Here is a 20,914-nt window from a genome sequence, read left to right on the forward strand (position 1 = left end):
CCTACTCTCCTGAGCATAAGCATTGTGTCACGTGGCTCACATACATATTTGTAGCTGTTCTTCAAGTATATGAAGAGGTCATAACTAAAACTCAGATTCATGCAACACACATTCATTACTTAATTGTAGATCTTTATCATGCGTCTTTTGGGACAAAGGATTCCAAGTAAAAGGGTTAGGGTTTCATCATTTATTTTTTAATATTTAAAGAGGTTGATGTACATTCTCAGAAGTGAGGATCACTGTCCTGGACTGACCGTCTACTTCTGTTGTGATATTCTACTAAACAAGTTAAAGTACAGTTGATTAGATTTCACACTTCAGGTCTTACATCACCTTAATTGGAGTTTTCCCACAGTTTTTTGGGGTTTTTTTGTTTTTTTCCTGATTTACGAGAGCAGATGGTTAATTACATCCGCTACAGATTTGACAAGCTAGGTTACTAAAGGTAATCTTCACCGCCTTCATTCAAAGCTTTGGGAATCTCTAAAGCAAAGGAAATAAGGAGGACGAAGAGATTAATTAGGTTTCTAGAAGGAACAGGTTTCGAGGTGGAACTTAAGAGACAGAATTTCACAAAGAAAGCAACTTTAGGGGCTTCGGAAACGGGTAAAGCACAAATGGAAGGACTGATAATCCCATCCCTCGGATGTACGGGGCTGTTGTAACGCGAGATGAGGCCGACTCAATCCACTCCGAGAAGGGTTTATAAAACGCCAATTTGAGGCATCGGAACTTTCCTCCTCCTCATCGGGGAGCCATCGAAGGTTCTCAGCAGGTGAGAGGCATGACCGGATTGGCCAACGGAAGGATGATCAGCATTTTAATTTCTCCGGCGCTCTCTTCAGACCTCTGCCCGCACCTCAGGCCGGCTTTGCGGTAGGTGGTGTTGGGGCTCTCGGGCAAAGCGAAGCGCAGGGCCGCGCAGCGCCCACCGGCGATGCTGCAGCGTCCGGCGGGGGCCGCCAAGCCGCTGCCGGGCGTTGCACCTGGGCCCGGCCCGGCCGCCCATTGGACGGCTCCGGATGACCCGGCTGTATCGCGAGACGAGATTGGCAGCGGCGGGGCCGCATGTGCCCCCGCGCTGGCTTTGTACGCGGAGCCGCCTGCCGGTCCTTTAACAATGGGCGGCGCGAGCGCCCCGGCGCTGGGCCCGAGCTGAGGCCGGCGCTTCGCGGCCGACTGTCCGCAGCATGAGCGGGGCCGGCGTCCCCCGCACGCTGGCGGGGCTGGGCCTGTGAGGGCCGCGGTTCCGGGTAAGGGAGGCCGCCGTGGGAACCGGCAGGCCTGGGCTGGCGGCGGGGCACCGGACCCGCCCGGCCCGGCCTTTTGTTCGCCTTTCTGGGGCCGCGCAATCCCGTGCGCTCCTCCGGATGAGGAGGCGGCGGCCTGGGTGCGCGCTGGGGCCGGCCGGGCCGCGAGGAGGCTCCCGGGGAGGAGCGCGCCCCCGACTGTCTGCGGCGGGCACCCGGAGCCGCGCGGGCGTTCATCTCCGGGTTTCTCGGCGGGAGGTTTTCACCTCAGGGGAGCTGTGACTGGTGTCAAGTCTCCTCTTCTCAAGGGCTGACTGGAGAATTAAAGCCGGGGCGCGGGGATCCCGAAGCCGGGCCTCCCGTCCGGCTTTCCCGAGCACGCGCCCGGGTCCGCGCCTTGGGAACTAGGGCCCAAGTTGGTCCCAGTTTGCCCGGCGCCCGGTCCGGCCGTTCTCCAGACAAGCCGGCTCCTCCTGACCGGTGGCTCGGGCCTTAAGTGCGGCGTCAGGGAATTGGTTTGGATCGGTGCTGATTTTAGGGCGAGTCAGGTGAAGATGAACAGTCACCCAGGGTGGCCTGAGGTCACACCCCTCGGGGAGGGGGCGCGGAGGGGCGCGTGGAGGGAGCTGGCAGTGACCGCGTCTGGGGTGTGTCTTACAGACTGAAGTTGCCGCGTCTGGCCAGGCGCGCCGCCCGGTCCCATGGAGCTGGAGGGTCAGTGGTGGCGGGGACAGCTGGCTGCCGATATCCATCAAGCTCTTCGACACAAGGTAACCGCGATGCCCCGACCTTTCCATTCGGTGTCTTATGCCAGTTAGTATGAATCACGGCTCCCTGGAAATCCCGGTCCGGGTCTTTAACCACTAGTTTCCAGGCCAGAAACGGCGAGTTTGCCTATTTGCTCAAGGTTAATTAACTTCTTGGCTTCTTCCCTGGGTTGTAGCAGTAGAACCTGAAACTTGAATGAGGAGGGGGTGGGGCGTGGTAGTTGGGAGAGGGAAGGTGTGAAGGGACATTCTGATGTCCTTGTTTCCAGGTGGAACATGGATTTGATACTGTATTTAAAAAGATAAATGTGCTGGCTTTTTATTGGGCAGAGCAGCCCTCCTTTATTCTATAGTTGCTGTTGCATGCAGCTGTCTGTTATGTCACATTTGTACAACAGTAAATTCCCCAGCCTTTCCACTAACTTGCTGTGAGACTTTGGACCAGTTACTTAATTTTCTGCTTCTCAATTTCCTCATCTGTCAAATGAATAATAATAATAGAACGTGCTTTATGGAACGACTGTGAAGATTAAAATGAGGTAATACTGTAGATGTGCTCAGAACAGTGCTTGGCATATAGTAAGCATTAAGGAAGTGATAACTATTTGTTATTCTCTACCCCCAAAACCCCAAGACTTGGGGGGTGTTCAAAAAGCCTTAAGGTAGGAGTTAGCTGCTCCTTCAGCTAATATCAAAGGCCGCGAGTAGACCTAGTATATTTTAAAAGATTTTGGGGAAAAAGTACACCTTTCTGGCACAATGCAAATTTTGTTTATTGTTGCTCCTAAGTAACAGTTTTATTCTGTATGTCACAGCGAAGTGTGTCAGTCTGCGTCTTTGATAACCAGAAGAGAGACCAGATCCAAAATTAACTCTTAACTTAATTTCACTATGGATAGAGAGAGCCACTCATTATGTATAGAAAATTGGAAGGAAGCAAAACAGCTGACTCTTTAATAAAAAGGCTGCTCACTGTTGGAGTTGAGAGATCCTGGGATGATAATGAACTTGTATCTTGATTTTTTTAAACCAGGTTAAGTAGATTAGAAAGCCTAATTCTGACTTAAATTGTTGCAGTTGTACCCTTTTCTAAAGTTTGAGTTCTAAATGCTGCTTACTAATTCTGACCTTCAGTCTCTTAGACACTCTAAATACACCTCAGCCCCCTAAGAGGTTGTTTGTACTACTGAAAAGTCTCAACTATGGCATGGTTCTCTGGAATGTTAAGAAGAGAGTTGCGGGTTTTCCACTTTGAAAGTTGTCCAAATACCTTTTTTTTTTTTTTTTTCAGATGTTGTCTTTCAGTTTTAAATGCTTTTATTTTCTAAGTGTCAGCTCTTTATTCCTCTGGTATGTGGTGAAAATAATATTTGATGTTAATGATACATATGTTTTGTAATGATGTGAAACTTAAAAGATTTTTCCTGGTGATTTCCATGGTTTTCGATTCTTACATTTTATGTGTAATTTTAATCCTGCGTGATTACCTGAATTAATTTTGTTAGTTGAGGTTGGAAATGGATTTTTTTTCCAGCAGATTTGTTGAATGTTTTTGTGTATTGAGCTCTGGGGAGGATCTAAGGAATAAGATACAACCTGTACTAAACTTACTTACAAGCTATCAGAGGACGAGATAGCACAGGGCCTGAAAGAATGCTACTGCACGTTATCTTGGGCCACCTGCGACATGCTACTGTGGGTTGTCTATTTTATCTTTAAGCATTGTGTAAGCCACATTCTTGTTATTTGACACAATGGCCACACTTTATAATTTGTTAATCAGTAAAACTTGAACCTGTGGAACTGGAGAGACCACTGTTTATAGTACACTGAAGTCAGGGAAAGTTAAAATGAACTTTTCTCACAGAGAATACATGTTAATTCCAGGCTATTAATTAGGTGATTTAGTTGGGTAGTCATATGCTTATTCAACATATTTGCATGCCTACAGTGTGCAAGGTGCTATGCCAGGGGTTGGAATGGTAATAGTGAATGAGACAGACATGATCCCTACCTTTATGGAGTCTAATCTCATACAATTTAGAGCATCTGAATTTAGGTCTTCCTTTGGGCAGTTGCCATTCAGGCACAATGGAAGGTATCTATGTTTAGACCCAAGGTTTGTGGAGGAATAATTGGTGTGACCAGCCTTGCGTCTACTAGGGAAGAGTAAAAATTACAACAAATGAAAATCCTCTTTAACCCCAAATGCCAGCTGTACTGTTTTTGTAAAATACAATCACTTCTCCCCCCTCCCACCCCCAGCAAAGCAGCTGTCCTCTTATACCGTGTCGTCTCTTTCTTCTCATTGTTTTGCTATGTATACTAGTGTCTTAGGATGCTTTGGGAAGTATTTTCAGGAGCCTTTATGACAGATGGGAACAATGCTAATTTTGTGAGAAGCATCAAGAAAATATCCCACAGAGTTGTGAGTATTCCTTCTATGCCTTTATTTCCAGCCTGACTGGACAGTTAACCCATTCTGGGAAGGGGATGGCATTTAGGGTGGTGAGCTAATGGGGACCTGAGATTGGAGATGGAGATGACATGTTTAGGTCTCTCTGTGCTTTGGTCCTGTGGGATCCTGAGAAGCAGACAGTAACAAGAGTATTCAATTCTAGGGGATCAGGAATAGACATTAGAAAAAACTCATAAGCTGAGAGAAGCATAGGTCATTTTCTCATGCGTATAACTGCACTACATGGACAGAGAACTAAATCTGACAGCCATATGATAAGCCCTTGTACTTTACCATTTAAAATAATACAAAGAGACTGTATTGGACACATTGTTAACAGTCTCCTAGTGATGGCCCTTGGATTCTTGCCTTTGTTTTGTCTTCATTTGGCAAAGTTAACATAGTTAAAAATAAAGTCCACAAGTGTTTTCCAGCTAAGTTTCCCAGTGCATCTTTAAGACCTTGTTCAGGCCTCTTTTACAGAAAGCCTGCCCTGGTTTTGTTTTTTCCTAACATCCCACCCCATGAGCTGGGTTAGATCTCCCTCCTCAGTGTTCTATAATACCCTGTGATTACTATATTATATTCTTATAATCTCTGTATTTTGGTTCACCTGCTAGAGAGGGGCTTGAAACTGTATTCCAGCTTTTATCCCTGAGGTTAGCACAGTATCTGCTACATGGGAGATGCTCAATAAATGTCACATGATGACAGCTAAGAAAGTTGAAATTTGAAATGGTAACTCATTTACACCATTGTAAAAATGAAGAGAAAAATCCTAGAGACTACATGGGAAATTCACGTGTTCCCTTTATTTAGAGAAATTAGTATTTTTTCTCTTCAAAGAGTTGAGCAAGCCTAAGCCAATGTGTTTTCTTTTTCTTCAATAGCATTTGTTGATTCTTTTTTCACTTATACAAAAATTAAAAACATAAAATAGCCCATTAGCCTATCTCCCAAGTAACTCCTACTAATATATTTTTAAGTGATACATGCATATGGGTTTAAAAATTTGGGGATAGTATCTGGTGTTTTATTTATTTGTTCATTTACTTTGGCTGCGCTGGGTCTTCATTGCGGCGCATGGGCTTCTCTAGTTGCAGCACACAGGCTTAGTTGCAGTAATGTGGGATCTTAGTTCCCCTACCAGGGATCGAACCCGGGCCCCCTGCATTGGGAGCGCATAGTCTTAACCACTGGACCACCAGGGAAGACCCAGTATCGGGTTTAACATGAGCTTTCCCCAACCCTCACTATTCCCTGATTCCCTAAGGTTACCAGCATTATTGTTTTTTTTCCTGAAAAGATACCCAATAAATTAGTATATCTGCAAATACAATTTTTTTGTTGTTGATACAAGAGGTTATAATATATATTCACTGTTCTGTACCTTCCTCCCACCCCACCCTCACTCAGTTTGTCAGAATTTTCCATATCAACACATATAGGTCAACTGCCCTTTATTTTAATGTCCACATTGAATCGATGTCCCTTAAGTTTATTTAATTAGTTCCTTGTTGCTAGACATCAAGCTTTTTAAAAAAATTATGCTTATTTTGAGACCCCCTATACCCTTTACCCAGTCCTCCCTCCCCATCTCCCCCCCGTAACCCCATGGTAACCATCTTGCAAAACTATGGTGCAATTATCACAGCCAGGATAGTATTGATATTGATACAGTCAAGGTACAGAACATTTTCTGTACATTTATCACCACAGGGATCTCCCATGTTACCCTTTTATGGGCACACCCTCTTTCCTCCCATCCTCATCCTCCCTTAACCTCTGGCAACCACTGATCTGTTCTTTATTTTTATAATTTTGTCATTTCAAGAATGTTATGGGGGCTTCCCTGGTGGCGCAGCGGTTGCGCGTCCGCCTGCCGATGCAGGGGAACCGGGTTCGCGCCCCGGTCTGGGAGGATCCCACGTGCCGCGGAGCGGCTGGGCAGAGGGAGGCCCGCATACCACAAAAAAAAAAAAAAAAAAGAAAAAAAAAGAATGTTATGTAAGTGGAATTATGCACTATGTGATCTTTGGGGATTGGCTTTATCCACTCAAAATAATTCTCTGGAGATCCATGCAGGTTTTTGACATTAACCTTTTTATTCTACCATTTTGCTATTAAACAGTGCTGCAAAGGACCTCCTTATATATAGCATAAATTCCTAGGCCTGGTGTTGCTAGGCTTAGGGGTGTCTGCAGTCTGCATTTTCAAAAATTTATATTACCTAGTTCTCCTTCAGAAGGTTATATCAATTGTCAGTGTCACCAATAATATATGGGAGTTCCTATATCCATTCTTGATAGCATAAGCAAAAAATTAATAAAATATAATCTGGTAAGTGAAAAACTATATAGTTATCCCTCAGTATCCATGGGGAATTTGTTCCCAGATCCCTGCGGATACTGAAATCTGAGGATGCTCAAGTCCCTTATATAAAATGGAGTAATATTTGTGTATATCCTACACACATCCTCCTGTATACTTTAAATCATCTCTAGATGACTTAATCATCCATGGTGTAGCATATATCGGAATTTCATTCCTTTTTAAGGCTGAATAATATGCCATTGTATGTATACATTGCATTTTGTTTATCCATTCATTTGTTGATGAACACTTGGGTTGTTTGTTTCCACTTTTTGGCTGTTGTGGACAATGCTGCTATGAACATGGATGTACAAATATCTGTTTGAGTCCCTATTTTAACTTCTTTTGGGTATATACCTAAAAGTGGAATTGCCGGATCATATGATAATTCCACATTTAATTTTTTTTGAGGGATTGCAATACTGTTGTTCACAGTGGCTGCACAATTTTATATTCCTGCCAATACACAAGGGTTCCAATTATTCTATATCCTTGTTGACACTTGTTTCTGTTTTCTAGATTTTTTTTTGTTTTTTTTTGACAATAGCAATCCTAATTGGTATGAAATGGTATCTCATAATGGTTTTTATTTGCATTTCCCTAATGATTAGTGATTTTGAGCATCTTTTTATGTGCTTATTGGCCATCTGTACATCTTTGGAGAAATGTTTAGTCAAGTCCTTTGCCCATTTTTTAATTGAGTTGTTTTTTTTGTTGAGTTGTATATATAAAAGAGTCCTTTATTTAATCTGGATATTAACACCTTAACAGATATATGATTTGCAGATATTTCTCCCATTCTGTGTGTTGCCATTTCACTCTGTTGATAGTGTCCTTTGATGCACAAAAGTTTTTATTTTGATGAAGTCTAATTTGTCTTTTTTTTTTTGCTTTTTTTTTTTCTGTGCTTTTAGGGTCATATCCATGTTACTTCCTTCCATTGTGATACCTTTTGGGTTTAGTGTGGCATTATGCTGAGCTCATAAAATGAATTTAGAACCCTTCCATCTTTCTCTGTGTTCTAGAAATACTTTAATAGTATAGAAATTTTCTAATTTTTAAAAAATGAGAAGCCTGATTAGAAGATACTAGTGGATGTATACTAGTCTCTGCCTTCCACATCCCTGCATGTATAATACAGTATGCATCATACAAGGAACATATCTGTTACCTTCTAACCAAAAGCTTTGAGCTTCTTGTCGGGGGTGTGTATGTATGGTTTGGTTGGTATTTTGGTAATGCTGTTTTCCTGAAAACACCTGGTAGGGAAAACAGGATTCCCTTATTAAAAATCTTGTTAGAATACATTTATTCCATAATGCAAGAAACACTTATAACTGGTTATGTCAGATGTGGTTAAGAATAAGGAGAAAAGTTTGGTTTTAAATTTTAAATGCCATTCATTATCCTGCCACTCTTTCATTTTGGTGTTTACTCAAGAAAAGTGTGTTTTAGGCACTTGTATCAGTAATATATTGGGGAAAAAGTGTCACCTTTGCACTGTGGGAATAATTCTTCTATATGCTGTGTTAGACTAAATGTTGTTCCTCTTGATTTAGGAGCTGAAGTTACCTTCCTACAAAGGCCAGTCCCCTCAACTAAGTCTTAGAAGGTATTTTGCTGACTTGATTGCCATTGTGAGCAATCGTTTCACCCTCTGCCCTTCTGCCCGACATCTTGCTGTCTATTTGCTGGACCTGTTTATGGATCGGTATGACATCTCTATCCAGCAGCTGCATTTAGTTGCACTTTCCTGTCTGCTTCTAGCAAGTAAGTATGAATCTGATATACATGACTGGAAAATTCCATTGTTTATAATAAAATAAATTTACATAGAACTCAGTGAAATATCACCAAATTCCTTTCATTCCAGTTTACTAGTATCAGAAAGTTTATGTTGAAAGTGCTTTTTGGCATAGCAATTCTTAACCAGACATATTAAAAAGTGGCTCTGGAGTCTTTTAAAAGCATGTGTGCCTGGGCCCTACATCCTGAAGATTCTGATACAGATGTCTAAGCCACTCCAGATCTACTGACTCAGAATCTACATCATGGGGCCTGGATATTTTTTAACTTTTTAAAAGTTCCAAAGGTGATTCTGATGTACTTTTCCAATTGAGAACCATTGTCTTAAAGCAGTGGTTCTCAACCAAGAGCCGTTGTGCCTCCTGGGGGGTATTTGGCAATGTGTGGAGACAGTTTTGGCTGTCGTCACAACCTGGGAGGAAGGTAAACATCTGCAATGCACAGGACAGCCCTGCACAACAAAGAATTATCTAGCCCAAAATGTCAGTGGAGCTTAGGCTGAGAAACTCTAAAAGGTACCATACTCTCGTGTTCTTAGAATACCTTCTACTGAGTATGTAATGAGTTGGCTTAATGGACTGAAGATTCATGTGCAACTGCTATAAATGTGAAAACATCTGCTTTTGCAGTAGGCAAAACTACGTAGTAAGCTGTAAGGTAGAATCTGATAATGAGCCTTTTGGCGCCTTTCTCTTAACATCTTCCTGTAACACATTTCATTGTTTGTTAGTGCCTTGAGAGAAAGAGGGTGAGTAAAGGCATTGAAACTGAAAGTTTTCTTCTTTTAGTAATGTGAAAATATGGTATTTGATATTGAAGTTGAATCCATTATGTAGTTTTTATATTATTCATGTCATTACAATAGAAATTTAAGTCCCACTTAAAGTAGCATGTAGAAATATTGACTGCCTTCACCTCTAACCTCCACTTGAGGGTTTAGGATCCAATGTGATTGCTAAGGAACATTCCTCTTCTACCCTGCCACCAGAATTCTTTCTAAAACACCTTTGCACTTTGACTGCCAATAAACCTAAACCAAATGCAGGCCTGTGTGGTATCATTTATGAAACCAATCTCTTCTCAGATTTTCCTTTCCTGCCCTTATTTTTCCTTTCATCTGATGACCTCAACCTCTTGTTTTATCTCCTTGAGCAGATCTTTTTGTAAGTTATTTCAACTCCTTTGTGGACCAGGCTGAATATCAATAAACATAGCCCACTGATGACTTTCCACTGCCTGTGGGTTGAGGTGGAAACTCCTTATTGTAACATTTAGAACCTTTAATCTGGACCCAGCCACCTTTCTAGACTTGTCTTCCAACCCTGTCCCCATGTAACTTGAGTCAAATTCTTACCAGAATAGTATATTTCCTGAATATCTATATTTCTCTTAATCTATTATCCTCTGAGATCCAGACACATCACCTGCTCCTCTCCCCACCATCCAGAAAGCCAGAGGTAATGCTTGTACATTTATAAGTAACCTTTAATTTAACCTTTAATTAAGGTTTCATCCTCATAAGCAATCGTGTACAATTCTGTATATGTTTCATCACTAGCTATGAAGCCCTTTGTGGTTTAATAGTTTGCATAGGATTGGAAAAACCCATACTTGACATGTCAAATGTGTGAGTATCCACATGGAATGGCTTCTTGTTATCCTGAGAATGTTAGTTTATTATAGGATCAGTTTATAGTAGAGAGACACTGGAAGTCACATATGCAAGTTAGGTTATTTTAAAAACTTGGGATCATTAATGAAAAACTTTTGCCTGCTGTGGTTATCACTGTCCTTTTACCACTACCAAGCCCTACCTGGTCTATGCCTATGGACTGTGAAATTATGAGTGACGCATAGTCAGTTCGTAGACTGACTTACATTTGTGACTAAAATTACTAGTAACTTACTAAGTTACTTGGGGATTATAAACTAGATATTCATAAACTACATGTCACTACCAAAGTTCACCGAGGTCTCTAGTTGAATGACAACTCTGGCCACCATGCAGTGCTTGGCATTAGTGTCAGGTTTCTGCAATTTCCACAATTTGGGAAAAGGATACTTTATTTGTGCACCATCTTAGATTGGTTGGAATGGAGTTTTCAGTTGTTCTTGTTTTTAAATTATCTATTACTGTTAGTTTAACGTCGTGATCAATTTGTTTTATTGAAGGTTATTTGATTTAATCTGTGTAGTAGTATGTAGTTCTTTTGGCTCATTTTCCAGGAACTAGGCTTTAGGATTTGCATTTGCTGGGTTCAAATGTGAACTGTTTACCGCCTGTTACTAAAAGAGTCAGATACCTCCTCCCTTTGTTCTACTGACCCCACCCCTTTTTCCCTGAGAGAGAATTGCTTTTACATTGTTCCTCTTCCACTGGAGAGTGGGAAAGTGTGAGATAGGTGTCCCCCAGGGTCTCAGCTCCTCCCAAGTAGGCACTGGTCAAAGGAGTTCAAGCTATCAGCTCTTCACTAGGGTCAGGAATCAGAGACTGGCCCTTAGTAGCCCACTGCAACTTCTCCTCCCTCCAGTCTAACTTTACTACAACAGAAGTGCTTAGTATGCTTATAAACTGGTAGCCTGTTTTCAGTATCTAATGTCTGTTTTAAATTTGTGGAGCTCATTCTAGTGTTTCCTACATTCTTACACTCTGTCTTCTTACATTTGGATTCCGATGTCAGCTCTCCAATTAGTTATCATAAACTTTATTCAAATAATGCTTCTCTCTCCGAATGGATGTCCCCCTCCCCCAGCTGCTCCCTGCTTTGGGATGGGCAGCCTGTTGTGTAAAAGTGAAAAACAACTTACAGCTGACAGGACTGGGTGACAGCTGTATTTCAGTTATTAAATAGGTTGGAAGGCTTTTGGTAGTTTGGTTAAAAATGGAGCACAGCTTGTAAGTTCAGGTACTAATGCATATCTTGCTGCCCGGGTGTACATACTATTAGAGGTAGGAAGAAAGGGCCTACAGATTGGGGAGAGGTATGTAGTGTTTTACAGCGGGGATTATAGGAAATCTATATGGATATAGGTCTGAATCTTGTCAGAAGTATGAATTTCAACAACTTGAACTTATCAAGTTACTTCTCTATAAAATAAAAATAGACACCTTACAAAGTTGTTGTGAGGATCAAGTGGGGTAATATGTTTAAAAGCATGTATGAAATTGACACATAAAAGTTAGCATTGTAATGATTAATTCCTCCATAAGTGTTCTATAACCTTCACTGGCTCCCTAGCCCCAAAGGTTTTGGCTCATTCCAGAAAAGACTCTGATTTATCCTGGGAAATTTTCAAACTCTAACTCTTTGACATGTATACCGTGGCTTCCCTTGCCTTCTGTGATCAGCACTGAACTTGTAGAGAGCATGGAAACAGTCTTAAACATGAGGCTTTTGATAATTTGCTCAAGGTATTGTGTAACTAAGATTTTGGAGTCAAGATGAAGCCAAAGTGAGATTATAGGCTTTTAATAGTAAAAATTTGTGACAAGAACTTGTTTCTCCTTGCTCACCAATACTGGGTTGACAAAGCTTTTTACTATTTGATGGGTGAAAAACTGTATTTCACAGATGATTTTGTTTATATATCAATTTTTAGTGAGATTAGAACCTTTTTTCTTTTTCCTATGAATTGTCTCTTCTGGTTCCTAACCCATTTTTTAATTAGACTGATAGTCTTACACATTTGTGAGCGTTCTTGGTAGATATTAAGGATGACTTTTTTCCTACCTAGTAATAAAAGAATAGAATGTGGGTTGGCAGAGATTACAGTGACATCTGATCCATGCCCTACTACCACATATCTGCCATTCACTCCTAGCTTTGAAAATGTGCTGGTTTCCATGGCTGATCTGAACATTTCCTATAAAGCAACCTGATGTTTTGTTTCTGTGGTCCCTAATTCTTTGTTTTCTGGGAAGCAGATGAGAATTTCCTGTGCCTTTATTTCCTGTTTGGGGGCCTTTATCAATATAATCACATGGCTTCTGGCATTTCCTTTCAATAGAAGAAACTGATCTTTGTGATCTGTATGTGGTATTAACGGATAAGTAGATTTAAAATAGTCACACACATAGCATTCAGCACAATAAAAACTGGATATGAATGCAGGTACTCATTGACGCTGTCACACATTTTGAAATCCTTTAATATCCATGTATCTGAGTGTATTACTATATATAATGAAAAGGTTCCCCAAAAAACCTTAATTAAGATTCCAAGTGTGGTTATTTATGCAGCATGCAGGTTATTTTTTATCTTTGTAAATCAAGATGCAAAGGCTTTCATGCTTGTAATAGCCAAGTAAACACCCCATGGATGCTTAATAATATAAAACTTTGTCTATTCTGGTAGTTGTCCCCATTTAACCTGGTGTAGTACTTTGGTCTAGAAGCACAGATTTGGGAATTCAAACATAAGTCTTCCATTTGGGGTTTGACTCAACTTAATTGACTTTAAATGAATTGGCCAACCTTGCTACCTTGGTTTCTTGAGCTGTGAAATTGGTCATATACAACTGTTTTCTATGTTGAAAGTTTCAAGGAGATAATATGAAACATTCTTGATCCTTGAATTAAACAGTGGATTGTGGTATATTAATTTCTTCAAAGGAACGTCAAGCATGATATTTAAAAACTCATTAATTTTTTACAATACTCCTTTGAAGTATACTGCCAGTATTGCTGCTTCTACACAGAGTACTTTGAAAGTCTTAATGATTCATCCAGAGGGATTGAACTAAATTCCTAGGTCATTCTCCTTCTAAAGAATTCCATTCGGTTATACTGAGAACAGTGGGTTCATCTCCTATATTTATGCAGTGATCATGCTGGATGACTGTCATTAAGACCACTTTAGTGCTTTCAGCTGTACTAATAAATGCCTCTGGCAAAACTTGTGAAATTTATCTTTATGTGATTTGAATTGGGAAGGACTATCTAGATTCTTGAAAAGTCCGATTTATGTTAAGTTTTTTGGATCATCTCTTACCTGCAGCGATGTTAAGGGTGGTTTAAATCTAACAAAGTTCAAAATTTCTGGAGTGGGAGCGAAATTTTAAACTTCTTTGGGACTAGACTCTTAAAGTTATGAGCTTAGAGTCTCTTGGCATAGGAGACAAAACCTTCTACTCTCGTTCACCCTCTCTAAGCAAAGACCAGGGTAGTTAGCAGTGCTTTTTCCCCAGCCCCTAAGGCAGGCTGACTTGAACAGACCTCACTGACTCCATTATGTGGAACATCTGGGCTGAGTGATTCTGGCTACTACCATTTGTTGTCGGAACTTCAATGTGTGGTGTAAACCCATTCCTTCTGGAAGAGAAACTTCACAAGGGAAACTCATTTGGTTTCTTCTGGTTTGGTAGTCTTTGTGGTCTTCCCCCCAAAATGTTTTTAAATGGATAAAATAAAATTGTAAGATTTCTAAAGAAATCAAATATATTTAAATAGTTACCAAAGTAGTAAAACAAAAAATTTATATAGTAATATATAACATATTCTAACTATAATTATGAACAAGTGCAAAAGCTATTGTGAGAAATGTATAATTGCAATATAATATGACTATTTTATACCTTAATGTAAAATAGAACATAATGCTAGGAGGTAGAAAGCTTCAGTTTTAATTTCCCTTCTTCTATGGATAATCATGGAACAAAGACCCAAAGAGACTTGACGATAACTCTTTTGGTTCTGTTGCTGCATTTGGAAAATCATAATAGTACTTGATAGCTTGAGTTTTCTCCAGCCATAACTTTTAGAAACATCTAAAGTGAATGGTTTATATATAGTAAATGCTTGCTTGGAAATTAAAGTGTGAGATGGTACATAATCCATAGAAGAATTATTCAGGGGCTGGAGAGGGCATTTTATTCCTCAGCTGTGCATATGGATGAGTATTTCCTGAAAAGAAGTTAATGGCTTCAAATAATGACGTTCAGCCATCAGAGCATCTTTACTCCTATTCTGCTTTGAGTAAGGGGATATAAAAGTGGTATAAAATACCCTCCCTTTTCTTAATAACAGACTTGGCTAGGTTTTTGTTTTAAATTTAGAAGAGGAAGAATAGGGGTTTTTTTGTATAATGAGAATGCTTGTGTTAGATATTCATCCAGTTTTTTTCCTCTAATCTATTTGTATCTCTCTGGAATTGAGATTATGCTGAAAATACACTGAGATGAAACACTTGAAGCTTAGCTATTTTTGATTTTAGATAACTATGACATTAAATTCTTTAAACTTTCTTCTGTTCTAACATAATTTTCTTTTACCAACTACTGCCTGACCCCCAAAAGAAAGTTCCTGAAAAGATTCAGCTGGTGAGATGAGGGAGTTATTTTTTCATTGGCACATAGGACTGTTCTCATTACACAGTAGGACATAGATCAAAATGTTTACACGTTCCGTTTTTTTTGTTTTGGGGGGTTTTTTTAGGGGAGGGTGAAGGGTGGGGAACAGAGGCACTGGGAGAGAAAACATGTAGATATGAGAACCACAGAGTTCTGGCACAATTGTATCTGCCCAAAGTAGGGGAAAAAATGTCTTTGGATCTAAATCTTTGCACTAGGACAGCAGATCCCATTTAAGTGACTAGACTTACATTGATCACTCGCCTAACATTTTCTCTCTCTCGCTCTTATTTTCCTTTGCTTATAAGGTAAATTTGAAGAAAAAGAAGATAGTGTGCCTAAGCTGGAGCAGCTCAACAGCCTGGGTTGTATGACTAACATGAATCTAGTATTAACAAAACAAAATTTGCTACATATGGAACTATTATTATTAGAAACCTTTCAGTGGAACCTCTGCCTTCCAACAGCTGCCCATTTCATTGAGTATTATCTCTCTGAAGCTGTGCATGAAACCGATCTTCATGACGGCTGGCCAATGATTTGCTTGGAAAAAACTAAACTCTACATGGCCAAGTATGCAGATTACTTCCTGGAAGTATCTTTGCAAGGTGAGTCATTGTGGATGCCAGTAAGTGACTTGTGAGCTTGTGACTTGTGCATTCTGTTGCTTAGGTTCATTTTTGATGTCTCCACAGATTATGCCTTTCTAAATTATACACCTTCTTTAGTAGCTGCAGCATGTGTGGCTTCTTCAAGGATTATACTTCGTCTTTCTCCAACGTGGCCTACAAGACTGCATCGTCTTACTGCTTACTCCTGGGATTTCTTAGTGCAGTGCATTGAACGGCTATTGATGTAAGCCTCTTTGTTCTTGTGTTTGTAATTTCTTATTAACATTCTTCATGTATAAGGGGCCCTGGGAACAAGTTCTCAAAGGCCCAGAGCTTTTAGGATAGTGGCTCTGACAGCTGCCTGCTGCCATGAGCAAGCCCCTGTATGAGCAGTACTTGGTGGAAGGGGAATTCCTTTTGGCTGTTATCCAGGTAGAGGTTGTCATTGCTAGTATGATTCTGGGTACATAATAAGGAAAGGAGGTGCTCTTGTGTGAGCCCACAACTCTGAGATCATCCAGGCAAATCTTGCCTCATTCCCACATCTTTGAATTGTGGGACCATCAGGATGTCACCAAAGTGGCAGTCATACTTAAGTACTTATTGTGGACATAGCTCCCAAGCTGAAAATAGCCCTTAAAGCTACCAGCAGCCAGTTCCCAAGGGCCCTACCAAGGAAAGGAGCTTTTAGAAGGCTAAGAGTGAGAGCTTTCTGTTGTTGAAATTATGGTTGCAGTGACTGCTACCTGGGCAGTGGGGCAGTCCAATGAGTCAGCTGTTAAGGAGTTGGGGGTGGTGCATGGCTTTCTTGCAAATTTTTCTCAAGTTAACATTATTAGCAGTTTCCTTTCTCTCCATGTTGCAGCGCTCATGATAATGATGTGAAAGAAGCAAACAAACAGAGAGGACAGGCAGGACCTCAGCCAGCACAACTAAGTGTGTTCCAGACAGCCTCCCAGCCCTCTCGGGCAGTTCACTTTCAGCAGCCTCAGTATCTCCATCAGACGCATCAGACCTCACTGCAGTATCGCCATCCTGTATCGGAACAACCAAGCTGTCAGCAGATTGTATCTACCACACACACCTCATCTTACACACTACCGACATGTCCTGCTGGCTTCCAAACTAGTGTTCAGGGCCTTGGGCACGTGCAGACTGGTGTTGGGATGTCACTGGCAATACCAGTAGAAGTTAAGCCCTGTCTGAATGTTTCTTATAACCGGAGTTATCAGATAAATGAACATTACCCTTGCATTACTCCATGCTTTGAAAGGTGATTTTATGCGAAGGTAAAACTGGTAACCCAGACTGTTTGTGACTCAAAGCTCTGGGGCAAGCTTTTTGTAAACTTCTCTTCAAAAGGAAAGGGATCCAAATGGCATCAGAACTCTTCCAACACCAGTACCAGGAAGACTGAATATCCCTTCCAACGCACCATGAATATCTGGGAGGACTAAGCTAACACTGCAAACACTTTAACAGTGTGTATGTCAAATCCTGTTAAAACACATCCTTATATGACACAAATTTTAAAGCCCCAACTGATGGTCCAAATATTTCAAAAACATTCAACGCAACAGAAAACTTGGACAGACTTCAATTCGCTGTCTTGTGATTTGACTTGTGGTGGCCTGTGGGCCTAATGTTGGCTTATATGTCAGAAACTAATGTTTATCTGTGGACTTGCCAAACAGTCTTTTTATGAAGGAAAGTTACAGTATTAATTTTTGAAGAGGTCCTTTTTTTTATTCTGCAGTTTTGAGTTATATTTTTGATCTACAAATGAATTTCTGACTAAGTTTAAACTCATGAATTGCTATGCTATACCAGTCTGTGCAGTTAAAAAACTTTTTTTTAGATATTCTATATAACTTCCTATCACAGATAGTATAGGTATCTGGATTTATGTACTAAAATTAAGGGTGGAGTAGCTCTCTTAAAATCACGGTCATAAATTTTTGTTGTTTTTTCCCCTAAAGACCAGCCTCAAATCTTTAGAATTAAACACATTTAACTCAGGGAATTTGAACTACTTGGAAACTCTTAACTGTAATGCAACATGCTTTGGGAATGTTATAGTATGAACTACCTTAATAACATAGGTTAGTATACTCCTGCTAGAATGTGTTTTCAAACGAGAACGTAATTGTATCCTAGAATGAATGAAGTGGTGGTTCCTATCATTCATAATACATATATAAGTTTTGCATTTCTCAGTGCAATCAATGATTTATACTCAGATTTGATATTATTCTAAAAAAGTTTTTTCAAGGGAAGGCAAAACTGTAAAATGTCAGTACTAGAATAAAGTCCCATAGGTTTATTTTGAAGTGGAACATGGCCAGGGTAGTTCTCAGGTTGTGCTAGAGCAGCACTTTGTTACATGGAAGACAGGTTTTATAAGCAACCTTTGAATCCAGCTAGTCAAGAGTAAGCAGGCGAAGGTTACTTTCATTAGATTGGCCCCAGGACTGCCCTGGGACATTTCACTATACTGGTGATGAGTGAAAACAGCAATAAGTCATTAACAGCAAGGGCAATTTGGGGGTAAAGAGTTTGGAGGGAATAAACTGAAAAAGTAAAAAGAAAAAAATCATTGTAATAACTGAAACTGTATACATTGTGCTCTTAACTGTGGGAGAAGAGATATTTGGTGGAGGGAAGCTTTCTGATTTAAAAATTAGTAAGTTGTGTCTTTTTGTTTGTGTTTTTTTAAAGGTAGCACTTGAATAGAAGGGAAACTGCGTGGCAGGTATGTAACCGCCACAATATGCATTGAAGACAAACTTATTATAAAGATATTGTGGGTATGCAGCAGGAGTCTCAGTAATCAAGCCAGTGGCTTTTGTTAGGAAGGGAAGGGACTCAACACAGCAGCGGATCAATCCCGATGGCTCCAGTAGATGAATGTGGGTGGGTGGCTTCTGTCAGCATGAATTCTTACAGAATATCCTTTCCTTTAAAGAAAGGTAACTTTTAGAGTACATAAGTACATAGGGCATGATGTGGATTTATTAGTCTGGTAGATAAAATGAAAAACCACTCAGGTAAGAACACTCACTCATGGCAGTTTTCAAGCATGAAAATTGTTTTCTCAAAGTATCACCACTTTCTCTTTACAGAAGGCTGCTAATTGGATTTTGGTAGTTCTTACCTCAAGAGAACTTGAATTATTTAGGGGGAAGGTGGGTTCAAAAGAGAATATATCATTCACATTCAGAACCTAGCAACCTGGACCAATTTTCAGTATTTTAACTACCTCAATTATACTATGAATGTAAGATACTGGGATAGAGATCCCAACTTGAAACAACAACTGGTGCCTATGGTAATTTAATGTCTTGTCAAATGCTTTTACTGACTGGTTTAAATGTCATTCTTGTTATAGAATATGCCTTTTTAAAAATCCTATAATAACACTTTCCCAGTTTATATTTAAAAAAGCTAAAGAACACTGGATTAATTTGGGGGGGGGGTGTAGAGTAAAATAAATAATTGGTTCCTGTCGCTGCATACCCAGGGTGGGGTGGGATGGGGTGGTTGGAGAACCAGAACTATTTTTAAAACATTAGGTTTCAATATAAATACAACTCACAACTGCTAGCTTCGGGGGGTGTGGGTGGGGGAGTGGTGTGGGTTTTGTTTTGTTTAATTTATTGATAAGTCTTTAAAGTAGGTTTTTTTGTTTTTTGAGATTACCGGACCATCAAATGTGTACTGTGAAAAAATTAATGATATGCATAAAGGGCTTTACCAAAGTCCACTAAATAAACACTAAAGTACAGACTGCAAACCAAAATGTATCTGTTATGACATTAATTGCAAATAGCGAGTATGGTGCTGAAGTCCACACCAATGGAATTAGATGAGTGCTATGCACTTAATTTTAAAATAAAACTAGTTTTTGGTAAAATGGTTTTGGTGTTTTGTTTTAAATATAAATATGATGTATATCTGCAGCTTCATTAAACCATATCATGTAAGTCAGACTTGGAATTATAATTATACTTACTTAAGAAAAGGCTATCCAGATGGAGAATATAACCATAGTAGTGGGAAACATTTGTCCATTCATTATGTATTCCATACTGAGCACCAAAGCCAACAAAAGTATATTTGACACCGCCTTTTTGGACGTTTGAGCATAAAATCAGTTGTTAGTAATGTTAGAACTGCAGCATATAAATTATGAAACAATAATGCAAGCTGCAGAAAATCTGAAGTCTGAGTTCAAAAGTAGGGATGCAGAAAATGGTCAAAGGTGTGAGAGGGAATAGGGTCAACAGTAATGGTCTGTTCATTTAAGCATCATTTGCTACTTAATTCAACTTAAAATTTAGCAGATAAAATTTGAAGAGTAAAATTTTTTAACAGGTTTGTACCTGTGGGTTAGGAATTTATATCCCTCAGAAGTTTTTTTTTTTTTTTTTCCGGTACGCGGGCCCCTCACCGCTGTGGTCCCTCCCGTTGCGGAGCACAGGCTCCGGACGCGCAGGCTCAGCCGCCATGGCTCACGGGCCCAGCCGCTCCGCGGCATGTGGGATCTTCCCGGACCGGGGCACGAACCCGTGTGCCCCGCATCGGCAGGCGGACTCTCAACCACTGCGCCACCAGGGAAGCCCCCCTCAGAAGTATTTTTTTAAGTAGTTCTGTGTACTGTCGTTTACTCTGGCACCTCAAGAGAGTCAGTTAATACTGTTCTTTAAGGCTGAATTTAAGAAAAAGAGCAACAAGCATTCCAAACCAGGGCAGGTAGCTGTACACTGAAGTGATTCTGAGCCCCGTGTGATAAGCTTATATTCATCAATAACTGGCCTTCTCAAGCACATAGTGATAGACTTACCACCTCTCTAGCCTCAAGCAGCTTACATTTAGCTTGATATGACTAGCTCACTTGAAGTATTAGAATAGTTATAGTCTGGAACTCAGTTTAAAATTATCTTGGTTAAGGGATCACTCAACTTTCATTTTAAAATCTCTTAGATTAAAAAGAAATTTTTTTTTAAAATTAATAAGTACAGTCAGTTGAAAGCATCAAGACCAGGCTCCTGCTCCCTGTGAAGATACCTCTCATCCCTAACCCAATGCCACTTTTTTTTTAATTAAAATTTTCTATGACATTTTTTTAAGAGCAGTTTTGGCTTCACAGCAAAACTGAGAGGAAGATGCAGAGATTTCTCCCTGCCCCACACATGCACAGCCTCCCGCATTACCAACGTCCCCCACCAGAGTGGGACACTTGTTACAGCTGATGAGCCTACACTGAGACACAATCACCCAAAGTCCACAGTCTACATT

General features: G+C 40.3%; 1 protein-coding gene across 3 annotated transcripts; it reads left to right on the top strand.

Annotated features, from left to right (window-relative positions):
• The first annotated feature begins 1,166 nt into the window (after positions 1–1,166).
• On the top strand, positions 1,167–19,838 carry CCNJ (cyclin J). 3 transcript variants are annotated; one of them, XM_028481126.2, is made up of 6 exons: positions 1,167–1,256; positions 1,914–2,023; positions 8,411–8,621; positions 15,314–15,613; positions 15,737–15,860; positions 16,482–19,838. In XM_028481126.2, exons 2-6 carry the CDS (start codon positions 1,955–1,957, stop codon positions 16,891–16,893), a joined length of 1,116 nt encoding a protein of 371 aa, XP_028336927.1. In that variant the 5' UTR covers positions 1,167–1,256; positions 1,914–1,954; the 3' UTR covers positions 16,894–19,838. The 3 variants fall into 3 exon arrangements, with proteins under 3 accessions (XP_028336927.1, XP_023977394.1, XP_023977393.1); XM_024121626.3 differs by having other exon boundaries at positions 15,734–15,860; positions 16,482–19,837; XM_024121625.3 differs by having other exon boundaries at positions 15,701–15,860; positions 16,482–19,151.
• The last annotated feature ends 1,076 nt before the right edge of the window (positions 19,839–20,914 follow it).

The sequence above is a fragment of the Physeter macrocephalus genome, chromosome 20 (assembly GCF_002837175.3).
Source record: "Physeter macrocephalus isolate SW-GA chromosome 20, ASM283717v5, whole genome shotgun sequence".
Classification (NCBI taxonomy): Eukaryota; Metazoa; Chordata; class Mammalia; order Artiodactyla; family Physeteridae; genus Physeter; species Physeter macrocephalus.